The 18,323-nt window shown below is 48.5% G+C and overlaps 1 protein-coding gene across 2 annotated transcripts in view; it reads right to left on the reverse strand.

The window, feature by feature from the left end:
- Window positions 1–18,323, reverse strand: part of TppII (Tripeptidyl-peptidase II) — a 148,477-nt gene that overhangs the window by 83,236 nt on the left and 46,918 nt on the right. For both annotated transcript variants that reach the window (XM_077657037.1, XM_077657036.1), the window contains exons 9-10: window positions 13,849–13,979; window positions 3,851–3,950 (exon numbers count right to left, since the gene is read on the reverse strand). In XM_077657037.1, coding sequence (XP_077513163.1) covers window positions 3,851–3,950; window positions 13,849–13,979 — 231 coding nt within the window. The remainder of the gene's footprint in view (window positions 1–3,850; window positions 3,951–13,848; window positions 13,980–18,323) is intronic.

The following is an 18,323-nucleotide window of genomic DNA, read 5'->3' on the forward strand; positions in this document are numbered from 1 at the left end:
CACCTCAGAAGAGTAGCCTGGATCTCACAAGCCCCACTGAGGGCAACATCGCTTCAATGGTAGAGAGTGTGGAGGGTGGTGCTTCTGGAGTTTTCCTGAACAGCGCTCGGACTGCACTGCAGTACACTTCGGAAGCCTGCCTTAAAGTGCTGACCTCAACTAGTTTTTTATTGCGAAACAGTGCTGTCATGCCCTGACTTTGCTTCGTCCCTGTCTTAGAGTTGCACTGTGTTGCAATTCTAGCTGTCATCAACTGCAAACTAGCCTGATCAGCCACGCTTTAATATCAGCAAAATTTTAATACATACAAAGAGCAGAAAGTATTCTCTGTGTGTCACTGAAGGGCAAAGTGGTAGAACACTAACGTCTGCTGGACCATTAAGCACGCTGACGAACTACCATATTTGCATGATTGTAAGTCGACTCGAATGTAAGTAAACCCCCAAATCACATTTCCGAAAAAAAAAAAATAACTTCGAGGTTGTTTAAGCTTGGCCTTGAGTAGTTGAACGCAATAGCATTATCGAGCGGCTGGCATTTATTGCCAGCCACTATCGGCTGCCGCGAGCGGCCGTGCCCGTGGCCACATTCCAAAACGAAAATGTATTAGTCACTGGACTACTCGTCCACACTTGCGCCATTGTCCTCACTAGCGCTGCCGTCGTGGTCGCTGCTGCGGTCCCACAGCACATCATTCTAACGTCGTCATTCAGCAAAATCTCGCACTTCGCAAACAGCCACATCACGACATCGCGTGGAAGAGCTGAAAATTTTCCTTGCTGCAGCTGCCACACCTGTATCACCCGTTGCGAACGTCGAACTTGTGGCCTGGCGCATGGCTGTTCGTTTCTTCGGCGTAAAAAATGGCAGCCTTCTTTAATGCAGCCGTGAACGAGCGCTGGTCACTTGCCGGACCTGGAGTACAAATGATGACTGACGAAGCACTACATTAAAAACTTGCGAAACCCAGCCGGCAGTAGTCAAATGCGCGCCAGAGCTAAAGAGAAACTACGCGTTAATGACGTCGGCTCTTCCTTTGGGTTCTGACACTCCCCGGCGCCGATGCCGTTCCGAGTGGGGATGCCGCCTCTATTGGAATAGCGGCCCTTCCATCAACTATCAACGCTTCCTTGAGCGCCAAGTGCACATTTGAAAGTAAAAACAAAACTTGTTGGACGCTTGAGCTTCCCGTAGAACACGATTGCGTTATCTGGCCGCCACCGCTTGTCAGTAGCCGTAGTCTGCAGCAACGTGTGGGGAGTGTGGGGTGCCAGTTTGCTGCTTATCGATAGCCACCCACGGGGGGAGGGGATGCCAGTTCTGCGCATTGACATAGTAGCTGCTCAAGGCCAGCACCAAGAGCAATGCGACGGAGCCGCGCAGCAAAAATGCAACCACGCTGTAGCATGCCCGATCTCTCATTTGTCTTGCCATTACTTATAGGCCATGTTTTCATTTCGATTGTAAGTCAACCCCCCTCCCCCCACCACCCCTTCGGATTTTCAAATATTGAAAAATAGGTTGACTTACAATCGTGTAAATACGGGGTCCTCGTCAAGAATGTTTACTGTTTTTTGTGACAACCCTGTTAAAGGACACACAGCGCAGGTTTCGCAGAGTCAGCCATGCATTGCCCGCTTATGTCTATGGACAGCCTGTGCTTTCTCAATGCAGTATGTAAGAGGAGCCAGCACAAGAGCCAGTATGTAAGAGGACATGCCGCTGAACATGCGTAGCGTGATGTTTGGGCTTGAACTGCTTTACCAGCATATCCACCACCAGAGGAGTGAACATAATGAATAACTGCACGTGGAAGGTAGCAGTACTGATTATTTCAATATCAACAATTAGTACATCAGGAAAATTTCCAGAAACCGTATGCTGCCACTCCACAGCAGTAGGAAACGTTGCAGCAGCGCCATCCCGTGTTTTGAAAACAGGCCGCCTGTGCAGAGTGCCACTCACTACAATATACTCACTTCAGTTATGGCCAAACCCTGGAAAAATCGCGCCCAGGCTCACTCACAAAAGTTTGGATAACTTACGGGTTCACTCAACTCACATTCACAGAGGCTCACTCAAACTCACTCATTTAGGCTCACAACTAACTTGGGCTCACTCAGACTCAACAGTCACCTCCGATCAACCACCCACAGCGACTCACGTCTCACTCAGACTAGCGACTGCTCTAGGCTTACTCACTCATTTCAACTCACGACTCATCTGCGCTCACTCAATCGGGCTCACTCGCACATTTCAACTCATGACTCACCCAGGCTCACCTTGACTCAGGACTCCTATAAGCTCACACATTGGACAGAAAATTCAAAACCGGTTTTTGAAAACTGGCTTTTGGGTGAAGGAATTCACACAGTAACTGTCTCACATATCTCCACGGACACCTGAACCGCGCCATAAGGAAAGGGACAAAAGACTGAGTGAAAGAAGGAAGAAAGAAAGAGGTGCCGCAGTGGAGGACTTGGGAATAATTTCGACCAGCTGGGGATCTTTCACGTGCACTGACATTGCACAGCACAAGGGAACCTTTTGCGTTTGGCCTCCATCGAAACGTGGCCGCTATGGTCGGGTTCGAACCCGGGTACTCCGGATCAGTAGACGAGTGCCTTAACCACTGAGCCACCACGGTGGGTACACATCGGATTGCTGAAACATTTTTATGCCCAATGGCCCAGGTTATGCACCTAAAATGCCAAAAAAGGGGTTAAAAACAGTTAAGCAGGATTTAAGCATGGCTTGAACCTAGTTAAACAAGCGAAAGCTCTGTTATGCTTGGTTTTGCTTGGCTTTACTTTATTTGGTTTGCATGGTTTTACAAGTGACAACTATGACGTCAGAAACACACGTCATCACTGACATCCACTTAAACACACCACGAAATGAAAGGTCAAAGTTCAAGGCAAAACTCAAAGGTCACATGACCGCTGGTCAGTGGTGACACTAGTTGGTAATTAGTTATACTTCCATGCTGTACTTTGTATATCATGGCTACGGCAGAATGACTAAGCCCTAGTTTGATCTTGCTAGGCTTTGAAGGTCAGAGCAATGAACCAACACAAAATCAGAACTTGTACCTCGCATAATAGAGCTTTCACTCTAAAACATGATGATGTGATGAGCTCTTAACTGTAGCTAGCCTGAAGCCAGGCCTGGCTCCGAGGCCTAGAGGCCTGTAGCTGCCACTCACGGGAAGTTAAGATCTAAGGCAACTCCATGTGTTCTGCAACCAATTAAAAACAGCAAAGAAAGATCTAGAGCAACCACAATACAGCAAGCCACAGCTGATATCCAAGATGACCAAGCACGGCGACTAATCAACTTTTCTCACGTTTTAGTAATGTTCCAGAGTGCAGCAGCCACAAAAATTGCACACCACAAAACATTGAAATTGCTCTACATCATCATCTCGACCAAAGGCGCATTTAGTATTATGAGTTCACATGAAACTCTCGTTGATGACTGTTACAAACTCATGCCCAATCGGCGTCATGAATTCCCTTGGAATTACGGGATTGTTCAATCTCACATCACGGACTTAATTCATTTGATAGGCCCACGCACTACCGGACTGACGAGGAGGAATCCGATCACGAACTGAATGTGAGCCCACTCTTGGCGCGACTCACATACGTACACGACATATTACACAGAATATTACAATTTGAAAATTGCAATGCTGAAATATTCCACACTTAATTTTGCTCAAAAAGCATCAGGTTCATATGACGTTGATTGAGAAAAATATTTTAGCAAAACTCCAATCAGACACAACAGCCAGCAAGCACAGTTGAAAAAAAGACTGGCCAAGGGATGTTTGAATGAGTCGACTTACGAGGGTCCCCGGGAGGTCCAGGTGTAGCCCAAGCCAGGCATCTTCTCCCGCAGAGAGTACTCGGCCACCATCATGTCCGGAGAGACGTACGCTCCAACCGCTGGAAGGGGGGTGCCACACACTCAGTGCACCACAGCGCTGCTTCCACACTCATATGGAGGCAGAGTGGGATGCTATCTTCATCAAACTCGCTGCAAGGCCATCTAGACTGTGATTTTTAGGCTGTGTGCCTCAGGATGTGGGCTAACGACATCCTAGTCGAAATCAAGAGGAAGAAATGGGCTTGGGCAGGGCATGTGATGCGAAGACAAGATAACCGCTCGTCCTTAAGGGTAACGGAGTGGATTCCAAGAGAAGGCAAGCGTAGCAAGGGGTGGCAGAAGGTTAGGTAGGCAGATGAGATTAAGAAACTTGCAGGCATAGGGTGGACGCAGCTGGCACAGGACATGGTTAATTGGGGAGACATGGGAGAGGCCTTTGCCCTGCAGTGGGTGTAATACAGTGTAATTCACTTATAACGATACCATCATCATCAGCAGCAGCAAATAGCCCAACTACGCACAATGCAGGGCAAAGGCCTATCCCATGCCTCTCCAATTGACCCTGTCTTTTTCCAGATGTGCCCACCGTATGCCTGCGAAGTTCTTAATCTCATCCGCCCACCTAACTTCTGCCGCCCCTTCCTACGCTTGCCTTCTCTTAGAATCCACTCCGTTACCCTTAACGACCAGCGGTTGTCTTGCCTTTGCATTACATGCCCTGCCCAAGCCCATCTCTTCCTCTTGATTTCAACTAGGATGTCATTAACATGCATTTGTTCCATCACCCACTCTGCCTGCTTCCGATCTCTTAACGTTACACACATCATTTTTCTTTCCATGGCTAGCTGCGTTGTCCTTGACTTCAGCTGAACCCTTTTCGTTAGTCGCCACGTTTCTGCCCTATAGGCGAGTACATACATACATATATACAGGAACATTATTTCAAGATATACATATGGAGTAAACAGCGTGCACCCACCGAAGCGCAAGCACTTGTGGGCGGGCCACGGCAGTCACAAGAATATGCGGTCAATACAAAACACTGAAAGTGCACAACTGTCATTCAATGCAAAAAGAAGAAATAAATAATATAATAATAAAACAAAACCTATACAGTGCATATAGTTCAGTCATAGAACTACAGATTGGTAATAAAGTAAGGCAAGGAAATCTACAGTCAATAAACGGAACTCATATTTCAATAACAGAATACAAATTACAAAGCAACTCAGTATTTTCTTTCATTATAACTTTCAATCCACACTTTCCGTCCAGATTTCAGAGCCCTCATAAAATCACAACCCAACACCTTTGCAGGCAGTTTGTTAAAAAAAGTATGGTATAGACCGTTTACAGTGCGCAGTTCTTCAGTTTGAGACCAGATGGCGGCACAAGTGTGCTCGAAACACTGCGCCATTACAGGCCTCGTAAGTCGCCGGCGTGTATGCCTCGATGCAGTAATGAAAATATCGCAGATGGCTGCCGAATGTGTTCTTTCTACGAAGATGTCAAAAGGCAAGAGGAAATTCAGGGTGTGTTGTGGATTGCAAGAATTGCGAGAGAGTTAAAGGTGCGGGATGCGATCGTTTGCGAGCTTCACGGAACCAAAGTGCACAAGGACGTACTGCCACTGCTCGCGCCCGTTCGCCACGCACCCTTTCCGAACGGGCTAAGGCAACAAACACATCCGCCAGCACTAGAAAGCCAATATGGAAAAAGGTTTCGATCTTGGGAAAATCTGCGAAAGTAGGTGCACAAGCTGCACAAGCTGTTCCGCCACCGAAACCGTTGCTGTGCAGTTGCGTCTGCATGTGTAGTGAGACCCCATTGCTCGTAAGTTAAGGTGTGCAGTAAATGGAGAGCCCGAGGCCGTACTAGGAATGGAAAAGAATGACGACTTACGCATCTACATACCGCTACTGTAGATTGTGCAGCACACAGCCGTGTGAGCGGAGAACGCTTACCATCAGTCCGTGTATTGCATGCTGTCTTGGTGCTACCTATATACTGTTGAACTTCGTTAAAACATTAAGTTGGGCTAGTTGGTAACGGCTTAAAGGAATCATATTCTTAGCGGTAAGAAACATTACCTTGGTTTTCTGCATGTTAATTTTTAGACTAATCGTTCTGCTCTGCCTGTCTAACTCATTGATCATGTTCTGCAGTTCTCCTGAGTGACTTGGCAAGGCAATGTCATCAGCGAATCGCAGATTATTTAGGCATTCTCCATTAACTCTTATCCCCAACTGTTCCAAATTCAGGCCTCGGAATACCTCCTGTAAACAGGCGGTGAATAGCATTGGCGAGATCGTATCTCCTTGCCTGATGCCGCTCCTTATTGGAATTGTATTGCTGACTTTATGGAGGACTATGGTAGCTTTGCAGTTGCTATATATATACATCTTCCAGTATTTTGACAAGGCTCACCTACACCCTGATTCCGCAATGCCTGTATGACTGCTGAGGTTTCGACTGAGTCGAATGCTTTCTCGTAATCAATGAAGGCTATATATAGGGGTTGATTATATTCTGCGCATTTCTCTATCACCTGATTGATAGTGTGAATATGATCTATTGTAGAATATCCTTTACAAAAGCCTGCCTGATCATTTCGTTGATTAAAGTCTAAGGTAGCCCTGACTTTATTAGCGATTACTTTAGCAAATACCTTGTAGGCAATGGACAGTAAGATGATAGATGTGTAATTTTTAGAAGTCCTTGGCGTCTCCTTTCTTATGAATTAAGATAATGTTTGCATTCTTCCAAGATTCTGGTACGGTAGAGGTTGTCGGAGCTAAAGCAAGGAAGAACCAGCTCAGACAGCATTGAGGTTCGAACTGTTTATTTGAGCTGCTCGCACTGCGGCGGCCTAGCCCAACTTCCTCTTCTTCCTTGTCCAGTGCTGCGTGCCATGGCCTGCGAGCCGAGCGCGGCGCGAGGGGCGCTACAGGGCTTCCCCCCCGGAGATCGAAGCCACAGGATTCGCCCAGCGGATGTGCTTGGAGGAAGCCGCGCACAATGGTGGCGCAGTCGAAGCGAGAGCGAGTGTAGGGCCAACGGGCAGAGGAGTGGTAATGTAGGCAGGTTTGAGGCGGTCAGCAGCCACGACGTCTTCACGGCTGTTGACGTCGAACGTAAAGGTCTTCTGTGCACGATGGAGGACGCGAACGGTCCATTGTAGGCCGGCGTGAGGGGTAGACAGACGTGGTCACGGCGGATGAAGACACGGGTGCAGGAGGCCAAGTCCTGGCTGACGAACACGGACTGAGGGTGATGGGCTGCAGGGGTGACAGGAGCAATGTGGCGAAATGTGTTGCGTAGGTCTCGGATGTACGTGGAAGCGTCATGGATTAACAGAGGGGAGGAAGGAGAGAATAATTCCCCAGGGAGATGCAGGAGAACACCGTAGACTAGCTCAGCAGAAGAGCTGCCGAGGTCAGCCTTCAGTGCCGAGCGAATGCCCAAGAGGACGAGGGGAAGGTGGTCAGACCTGCGTTCCTTTGGCTGATAAGTGGTAAGGGCAGCCTTCAGTTGTCGATGCAGACGTTCCACCATGGCATTGGCCGAAGGATAGTAGGCAGTCGTATGGATGTGGCGAACGCCCACAATATTGGAAAGAGCAGTAAACAGGGCTGATCGAAACTGGCGGCCGCGGCCGGTGGTGATGACAGACGGGCAGCCGAAACGAGAGACCCAGCCGGCCATAAAGGCCGAAGCAACGGTCTCGGTTGTAGTATCAGCAATGGGCAATGCCTCGGGCCAGCGGGTGAAACAGTCCACACAGGTGAGCAGATAAGAGGCCCCACGTGATAACGGGAGTGGTCCAACAATGTCTATGTGAGCGTGGGAAAACCGTGCATCAGGCGGCCGAAAAGGTTGGTTTGGATTGGTTTATGGGGATATAACGTCCCAAAGCGACTCAGGCTATGAGAGACGCTGTAGTGAAGGGCTCCGGAAATTTCGACCACCTGGGGATCTTTAACGTGCACTGACATTGTACAGTACACGGGCCTCTAGAATTTCGCCTCCATCGAAATTCGACCGCCGCGGCAGCGGCCGAAAAGGAGAGGCCGGCGTGACAGTATGCCAGTGCATCTTTTTTCGTAGCCAAAAGATCGGTAGGAGGCTTCAGGAAAGAAGAGCACTTAGGTAGAAAGCGCCGGTGAAGGTTCAGGAGGCCCAAGAATTCTCTGAGCTTCTTGAGTGACGTGGGGGTGGGAAAATTTTGAATGGCTTTGACTTTGCTGTCGAGAGGCCGAATGCCGTGTGGAGTGACAAGGTGGGTGAGGAACTCTGTTGTAGCTACGCCAAAGAGGCACTTGTTCAGGTTGATGATGAGCCCATATTCATCCAGTCGGTGGAAGAGGGCACACAGATGAGCTTCACGCTCAGTACCGGATGAACTTGCTACGAGGAGATCATCGATGTAAGCGAACACGAAGTCGATGCTTCGCGTAGCCTCATTGATAGCTCGCTGAAAAGTCTGTGCGGCGTTGCGCAAGCCAAAAGGCATCCGCACGAGCTCAAAAAGGCCGAACGGTGTGGTAATGGCCGTCTTCGGAATGTCGACGGGCTCCACAAGAATTTGATGATAAGCCTTCACTAAGTCAATTTTAGAGAAGATCGTGCACCCAGCCAGATTTGATGTGAAGTCCTGTATGTGAGGAAGTGGACACCAGTCCGGTAAAGTGTGAGCATTGAGGGCGTGGTAATCTCCACATGGTCACATAGAGTAAAGCTGAAATTTGGGCGAGTTGGTAAGCATTAATGGTGGGTGAACAACACCGCCTTTGTTGCGCTGTTCACCCACCATGCATCTGTTTCCAGATGCTATATCCTATTGGAATAAACTGCCTGAAGATGTGGTGAAGTGTACGTCCGTGAAATTATTTGTTAATTATATTGAAAAAATTGACTTTTCTGTTTAATTTTCTCTATTATTTTTGTGTTTAGATCACAGAAGATCTCTGTATTTTTGTGTTTGATCACATTGATGCCTTGTTAACACTCCTGCAAGGGCCCGAAAAGGGCCTGCAGTATGTTGAATTAAATAAATAAATAAATAAATAAATAAATAAATAAATAAATAAATAAATAAGTAAATAAATCTCCACATGGTCTCCAGTCAACCGGATCTTTCTTTGGCACCATGTGAAGTGGCGATGCTGGAGGAAGAGCGCACTATGCCGAGTTCCAGCAGGTGTTGGAACTCACGGCGAGCTATAGCGAGGCGTTCTCCCGACAAACGTCGAGGGCGAGTGACAATGTGGTGAGTGACCGAGTGCTTCACCGGTGACTCTCTAGTATGCGGCTTTGTGAGGTTGGGAAAATCAGCCAGAACTTTCGCATACGGCGAAACAGGAACAAGAGCGCGAAGCCCCGTCAGCGCAGTGGTGGAGAGTACGCCATTGAGATCTATGAGGCAATGAGCTTGCATGTCGACGGCTAGGTTGAAGAAACTGAAAAAGTACGCGCCGAGAACAGCTTGTGAGATGTCAGCGATAATGAAGATCCAGCGAAACGTGCGGCGCAATCCGACGTCAAGAGTCAGGGACCGTTGGCCGTACGTGGGAATGGGGGAGTTGTTGATCACTTGGAGCGGGAAGGTCTGTTTGTTGCGACGCCGCCAATCTGCCCAAGAAGCCGCTATGACGCTGACTTGTGCTCCCGTGTCGACCAGGAAATGAATACCAGTAATCTTGTCCGAGACGTAAAAGAGGTGGCATGTCCGTCCACCACCACCACTTGACGCCTTCAGTGGCCGGTCGCAGCGTTTCCCGACCAGAAGCATGGGTGTGTGCACTTGCGGGCAGAGCTGCTGAAAATACGGTGGTACCAACAGACAGCCGAGGGCGCGGTGGCTGGCCGCGCGTCGGATGGTTGGGATTCCGGGGACCGGCGGCGTGGCCTGAACCCCGGCGGAGAACGGCGTGGCAAAGGCGCGAGGACATCGAGACGCCTGGCAAGGGCCTCAAGTGGACATTCGATGCTGGCAAGCTGGGAGTCTGCGGCAGTAGTTGGAGGCGGACTGGTCGCAGAGCTGACGTTGGGGAGCTGTGGGTAGTCTGCAACACGGTCAGTGAGTTCAACGAGCTTGTCTAATAAAACATCACCCGCAGCTGCGAGGGTAGGGACCTTGTGTTGGGAAAGACACTGAAGGAACAACTTACGCAGAAGTGGGTCGTGCTGAGCAGCGGAGTCTCCCAGAAGCTGGCGCATGTGACGGAGGATCTGCGAAGGGCGGCTGTCACCAAGCTCTGTAGCGCTGAGGAGGTGCTGTAGTTTGCTGCGTTCGGGCGCTGACTTGCGGTCATTGATAGCCGCCTTCAACGTGTCGAAGGGTCGAGCCAAGTCCGGCGAGCTGATGACGTCCACTAAGTCCTCAGCGACGTCAGGAGGCAAAGATGACACGAGGTGGAGGAACTTGGTCTCCTGCTGGCTGGTGATGCGTCGCAGCTGGAAATGTGCCTCAACCTGCAGGAGCCAGGCACGGGGGCTATTGGGCCAAAATGGAGGCAGGCTGACTACCTGGAACGTAGCCACCAAAGCACCGAGAGGCTGAGCATTCTGGGGACGGTCGCCGCCGGTAGGAAGAGCGGAACAGCCAAGGGAATCCATGTAGGATGATGGGGTTGCGTGTTCGAACCCAGATCGCCAAATCTGTCGGAGCTAAGGCAAACCAGAACCAGCCCCGACAGCGTTGAGGTTCAAACTGTTTATTTGCGCTGCTCGCGCTGCGACGGCCTTGCCCAACTTCGTCTTTCTTGTCTGGCGCCGCATGCCAAGGCCTGCGAACCGAGCGCAGCGCGAGGGGCGCTACAAGGTCATAAGGCATTGCTTATACAGAATGGATAGTTTTTCTAGCACCATCTCCCCTCCGTCCTTCAACAGGTCTGCTGTTACCTGATCCTCCCCAGCTGCTTTTCCCCCTCTGCATTGCTCCTAAGGCTTTCTTTACTTCCTCTTTCGTTACTGGCGGGATGACGCATTGCAGTGTGCAACTGTCTCTCTCATTAACATTCTGATTACATCAGCTACTGTATACATTTGTGCAGAAATCTTCAGCTCCTTCAACTATCATATCCATATTGCTAATGACATTGCCTTCCTCGTCTCTTAACGCATACCGACCGTAGCGTAAATCAGAGAAAAACGAAAAAAAATTCTCTCAGTCAAATCACATGTTTGTTCGGGCTCAAACTTCGCAGAGAATATGCATTTGGTGGTCAGTTTTGTTTTATACTACATTTAGGTGGCGTATTTGCCTGATTCAGTCAGAATTAATCGAAAATCTCTATTGTCTGCGGTGATAGCGGACCGAAAAGGCAAGCTTTAGCAGCATCCAAACCTGTAGCGCCACCTGTGCTCGCCAAAGGAACTAGCACACTACCATTGAAGCTGCGGCGAAAGGCAAGGGGGAGGAAGAGTTGGTTTGAACATGCTTTCTCAGCTATTTTATCAAAATTGGACACAGAAGATGCTGTTGCACTCTGTTACAATGTTGTTTACATTTGCTAGTTTAGTTTTCATTCAGTCATTCACGTGGCGCCACCAAGAGGCAGTGCCACGATCGTGTGAGAATAAAAAGGCACGGCACGGAGAGTGCATGTGTTGTTTACACAGTGGAACGCGGTGTGTGTAGAATGAATTAAATCAGTTGTAAGTTCAGCGTCGTGTTTGTCCCTTCCAATGTCTGGTCCTGTTGTCTAGCACTGTTGAAAATTAATTCTTGTCATGGAGCACCAACTCGCCCAGTCTGCGGTCCTTATACCCTAGTGTTTTCTTCTTGCGTGCATGAAGTGTGCAATAAAGAGCACTCCTCTGGTTGTTCTGACCACATACAGTTCTTTTCAGATAATGGGGACTCTAGAAGCTTCATAGTCTCATTAAGAGCTCGTCAGGTGTTATGCCTCTCTTTCGAATACTGCAGGTACCTTATCAAAGAATGTACCATACCCTCTTTGAGAGAGGAACAACACGCTCTGCATCAGGAAGCCTTTTGGGAAGCCATAAGGCTTTTCAAGGCATCTCTTCATAAGGCAGGCAACCTCCAAAAAGGGAACAGTCTCAAAGGTGCTCTCTCCTCATGAAACCATGACCTTGGCTTTGCAGGAGAGAAAGGGGCCTTTCCTGTCATCTGAGCTGCCCAAGTCCTCAAGGTGCACAAAATCACTTGGCTCAAGCAATGAACAGCATACACTTAAAGGTTACACAAGCATCAGCCTGCTTGTGCAGCTCAGCATGAGTGGAGACAGAGAAGCAGCATTCTTTGGTGGTCATGCACAATACAGTAAACGCTCATTAATTCGAACTCGGTTAAGTTGAACTTACGGTTAATTCGAACTGACACCCAGGTTGTGGCACAGCCCTGTGTATTTCAATGAGGGAAAACTCCCGATAATTCAAACAAGTCGGCATCCACTTCGGTTAATTCGAACTAGGAGCCCCTGGCTGACACTGCTTCGCGTAGATAGAAGTTGACCCATAGCGAATACAATGCACTGCAAATATACTAGAGGTGTAAAACAAAATGGATAAGAAAAAAAGCCGAGCGCACCGCTGGCCGAGCCGGCGGAGCCCGCGCTCCGGTGCATGCCGAAGCAGGTTTTCGCTGCGAAGCACTCGCCCGTGTCGCTGATGCTTCGGCGCAAGCCGTTTCAGGTTTTCAGTCTGCAGCGGCCGCTGGGTCGCGATCACTTGGTGTACACAACGCAGTATGGTGGTTCGGGCACCGGCGTCATGCTTTTTGTTGATGCCGCGAGCTACGTGGAGAGCAGTGTGAAGCCCTCAAGTGACGCCGATATAATTGAGGCAACATGCTGTCAGCAGACGCCACAGGGCTCACGGGCGGTGAGCATAGGCGACAGTGATGAGTCCGACTGCCGCGACGAGCCTGTGCCACCGCCAAGAGCGCGTAGTGCATGTAAAGTAACGTCGGTGCTCGATGTTGCAGCACACTACTTCTCGGCCAAAGAGAACTCTGACGTTGCACTGGAGCTCTTGGGCAAGCTGCAAATGATGCTGATGGAGTCTCGGCAGAAAAAACGCAAGCAAATTGACATCACTGATTACCTTTAATCTTGACAACCCTTCCCCATAAAAGAAACATGTTTTGGAGCATGAATAGCGTCCTATATTATAGCACTAAAGCTAGCTGCTCACGCAAATGCATTCCAGTACTTGTTTCTGGCCCCTAACTGACCGATCAATTTATTTCATTTGCCATTAGGACTGCATGCATTTAACTCTCAGAATCGCCAGCCAAAAACGTGTAGTAGCACCTAGCTTGCGATAACTTTAGATGTGACTGCTTCGGATTTCGCTGCGCGGTGGGGCGCAATGACCGGTCGCTCATTCTAGCGCCCATTCAAAAATTCGAACTTGGCTTAATTCAAACAATTTTGCGATCATCTTCAAGTTCGAATTAACAAGATTTTACTGTTATGTAGCAGTGGTTCCTCGTTTAGCCTCACTTGCCAACCGACGGTCAGACAGGCGGCAATTGGAGCCCGTTCCTCGGCTGACATTCAAACAGTCCATAGTCCCAACTGCCCTGAAGTTCATGTTAACGAGCTTACACTTGTTTTCACAACAAATGCACCATGATCATTCATCTTTGTACGCTACTTGTCGCAACTGCACATTTTTTTAAGGTGTAGCCAGCAGTATGGCAGTGGGTAAAATTGTCCTGGCGCAGTTTGAAAAATTACCCACAGCTGTTTCAGGCAAGCTGTCCCTCCTCGCCTAGAATGCGCAACAGAGTAGCCAATCGGCAGGGCGCACCAACAGCACGATTTCATTTCATTTTTGTTCGCTTCTCTTTTTGTGTCAGCACCAACTGTCACCTCGCAGCAACAATCGCACTGCTTATATATAAGTACCTTCTCCTCCACACCAAAGGGTGTGCCCTGCCTTAGTGCAAGAAGTGCAGGAACACGGTTTCTCACGAGCACTCACGGATCACAGAAGAGGTGGGCATGGTGCTAGGCGCGTTGACCGTCGACAGTGCTGGCCCATGGTTGCCAGCACTGTTGAGCATTATCACCCCATGCCGGTCGATCACCTCGTGCATCAGGTCCAGCAGCCGCCTGCATCACGATGCGCAGCAATGCAAATCCTGCCCATCCCAACAAACACCCCACGAAGAGAGATCTCTAACAACAAATTATGCAGTTGAGACCGAGCATAACATGGCCCACACGGATGGCATCACATGAGACCTTGTGTCTGGCACTCTTTGGCCTAAGCCTGTGCACTCTGCTTTGGCAACAAAAACACCACATCTCTAGAGCAGCCAGACCTCTGGAAGCAGGATCATCATTTATGGTGCAGTATCTATCTCACGAAAATGTACAGGTGGAGGAACTACCAGAGCATCAATCGCATAAAAAGGGTGCCCTCGATGAGCTCAGCACGCAGTTCAGCAGCAATGTACCAAGCACACCAATGTAAGGAACACTGCTCTTGCATGTGAGAATTCTTTTGTTCAACAGTTGCTGTGCATTGCTGTCGAACACTGCACAAACTGTGTGTTATATGATGCCACAGGGCATACAAAGAGGTTGGAAAAGTACCTACAGACAAAAAAGGAATGCATGAGTGGCGGGCTTCAATGAGCGGGACGGCGAGCGCAGACTGCGCAACGTCTACTTCGCGCTGCAGAACTCGGCCAAGTCGTGGCTTCAGAACCACAAAGCTTCCTTCACCAACTGGGAGCTTATTCACCGACAGCTGCTAGCGACATTTCGTACCAGCGAAAGAAAGGAGAAGGCTGAAATTGCCCTGCACTCAAGGTCACAACAGCCGAACGAGAGCGTCGCAATGTTTATCGAGGACATGACACAACTGCTCAATCTGGCTGGCCCTGCTATGCCCAAGGCCAAGAAAGTAAGCCATTTAATACATGACGCAAAGAAGCAGTTGCTTGCCGGACTGGTCCGTGACCTGTCAAGAACCGTGCCCAAATTTACCAAGAAGGCAATGGCTATCAAAAGATCTCTGCAAAAACAGGGCACACACTACAGCTGTCAGGCTACTGTAACAACCATCTCAAAGTACACACCTCGGTCGCTGCAGGCCGAGGAGCTTCGGGTGCCTGTGAGAAACCTTGTGCATGAGGAAATGGTGAAACTTCACTTCGAAACTTCACAGGCCAGCGTCACTGCTGAATTGCTGAATTTTGCATAAGGCCAGTCCAAGCAGCATCCTAAAGTATCAGTCCACATAAACAAAGGAGAAGAAACCAGGAAGTCCTCCACACTGTTCACATCAGGTGTCATGTGGGAGAGTCCAATTGCTGAATTTTGCATAAGGCCAATCCTAGCAGCATCCTAATGTATCAGTCCACATAAACAAAGGAGAAGAAACTAGGCAGTCCTCCACACTGTTCACATCAGGTGTCATGTGGGAGAGCCCAATTGCTGAATTATGCATAAGGCCAATCTTAGCAGCATCCTAATGTATCAGTCCACATAAACAAATGGGAAGAAACCAGGCAGTCCTCCACACTGTTCACATCAGGTGTCATGTGGGAGAGCCCAATTGCTGAATTTTGCATAAGGCCAATCCTAGCAGCATCCTAATGTATCAGTCCACATAAACAAAGGAGAAGAAACTAGGCAGTCCTCCACATTGTTCACATCAGGTGTCATGTGGGAGAGCCCAATTGCTGAATTTTGCATAAGGTCAATCTTAGCAGCAACCAAATGCATAAGTCCACATAAAAAAAGGAGAAGAAACTAGGCAGTCCTCCACCTTGTTCACATCAGGTGTCATGTGGGATAGCCCAATTGCTGAATTTTGCATAAGGCCAATCCTAGCAGCATCCTAATGTATCAGTCCACATAAACAAAGGAGAAGAAACCAGGCAGTCCTCCACCTTGTTCACATCAGGTGTCATGTGGAAGAGCCCAATTGCTGAATTTTGAATAAGGCCAATCGTAGTAGCATCCAAATGCATGAGTCCACATAAAAAAAGGAGAAGAAACTAGGCAGTCCTCCACACTGTTCACATCAGGTGTCATGTGGGAGAGCCCAATTGCTGAATTTTGCATAAGGCCAATCCTAGCAGCATCCTAATGTATCAGTCCACATAAAAAAAGGAGAAGAAACTAGGCAGTCCTCCACATTGTTCACATCAGGTGTCATGTGGGATAGCCCAATTGCTGAATTTTGCATAAGGCCAATCCTAGCAGCATCCTAATGCATCAGTCCACATAAACAAAGGAGAAGAAACCAGGCAGTCTTCCACCTTGTTCACATCAGGTGTCATGTGGAAGAGCCCAATTGCTGAATTTTGAATAAGGCCAATCGTAGTAGCATCCAAATGCATGAGTCCACATAAAAAAAGGAGAAGAAACTAGGCAGTCCTCCACACTGTTCACATCAGGTGTCATGTGGGAGAGCCCAATTGCTGAATTTTAAATAAGGCCAATCCTAGCAGCATCCTAATGCATCAGTCCACATAAACAAAGGAGAAGAAACTAGGCAGTCCTCCACACTGTTCACATCAGGTGTCATGTGGGAGAGCCCAATTGCTGAATTTTGAATAAGGCCAATCGTAGCAGCATCCTAATGTATCAGTCCACATAAACAAAGGAGAAGAAACTAGGCAGTCTTCCACATTGTTCACATCAGGTGTCATGTGAGAGAGCCCGATTGCTGAATTTTGCATAAGGCCAATCCTAGCAGCATCCTAATGTATCAGTCCACATAAACAAAGGAGAAGAAACCAGGCAGTCCTCCACACTGTTCACATCAGGTGTCATGTGGGAGAGCCCAATTGCTGAATTTTGCATAAGGCCAATCCCAGCAGCATCCTAATGCATCAGTCCACATTAAAAAGGAGAAGAAACCAGGCAGTCCTCCACACTGTTCACATCAGGTGTCATGTGGGATAGCCCAATTGCTGAATTTTGCATAAGGCCAATCCTAGCAGCATCCTAATGTATCAGTCCACATAAACAAAGGAGAAGAAACTAGGCAGTCCTCCACACTGTTCACATCAGGTGTCATGTGGATAGCCCAATTGCTGAATTTTGCATAAGGCCAATCCTAGCAGCATCCTGATGTATCAGTCCAAATAAAGAAAGGAGAAGAAACCAGGCAGTCCTCCACATTGGTCACATCAGGTGTCATGCGGGAGAGCCCAATTGCTGAATTTTAAATAAGGCCAATCCTAGCAGCATCCTAATGCATCAGTCCACATAAACAAAGGAGAAGAAACTAGGCAGTCCTCCACACTGTTCACATCAGGTGTCATGTGGGATAGCCCAATTGCTGAAATTTGAATAAGGCCAATCGTAGCAGCATCCTAATGTATCAGTCCACATAAACAAAGGAGAAGAAACTAGGCAGTCCTCCACCTTGTTCACATCAGGTGTCATGTGGGATAGCCCAATTGCTGAATTTTGCATAAGGCCAATCCTAACAGCATCCTAATGTATCAGTCCACATAAACAAAGGAGAAGAAACCAGGCAGCCCTCCACACTGTTCACATCAGGTGTCATGTGGGAGAGCCCAATTGCTGAATTTTGCATAAGGCCAATCCTAGCAGCATCCTAATGCATCAGTCCACATAAACAAAGGAGAAGAAACCAGGCAGTGCTCCACACTGTTCACATCAGGTGTCATGTGGGATAGCCCAATTGCTGAATTTTGCATAAGGCCAATCCTAGCAGCATCCTAATGTATCAGTCCACATAAACAAAGGAGAAGAAACCAGGCAGTCCTCCACCTTGTTCACATCAGGTGTCATGTGGAAGAGCCCAATTGCTGAATTTTGCATAAGGCCAATCCTAGCAGCATCCTAATGCATCAGTCCACATAAACAAAGGAGAAGAAACCAGGCAGTCCTCCACACTGTTCACATCAGGTGTCATGTGGGATAGCCCAATTGCTGAATTTTGCACATTGGTCACATCAGGTGTCATGTGGGAGAGACGAATTGCTGAATTTTGAATAAGGCCAATCCTAGCAGCATCCTAATGCATCAGTCCACATAAACAAAGGAAAAGAAACCAGGTAGCCCTTCACACTGTTCACATCAGGTGTCATGTGGGATAGCCCAATTGCTGAATTTTGAATAAGGCCAATCGTAGCAGCATCCTAATGCATCAGTCCACATAAACAAAGGAGAAGAAACCAGGCAGTCCTCCACACTGTTCACATCCGGTGTCATGTGGGAGAGCCCAATTGCTGAATTTTGCATAAGGCCAATCCCAGCAGCATCCTAATGCATCAGTCCACATAAACAAAGGAGAAGAAACCAGGCAGTCCTCCACACTGTTCACATCAGGTGTCATGTGGGATAGCCCAATTGCTGAATTTTGCATAAGGCCAATCCTAGCAGCATCCTAATGCATCAGTCCACATAAACAAAGGAGAAGAAACCAGGCAGTCCTCCACACTGTTCACATCAGGTGTCATGTGG

This window comes from Amblyomma americanum, chromosome 3 (genome assembly GCF_052857255.1).
Source record: "Amblyomma americanum isolate KBUSLIRL-KWMA chromosome 3, ASM5285725v1, whole genome shotgun sequence".
NCBI classification, from domain to species: domain Eukaryota; kingdom Metazoa; phylum Arthropoda; class Arachnida; order Ixodida; family Ixodidae; genus Amblyomma; species Amblyomma americanum.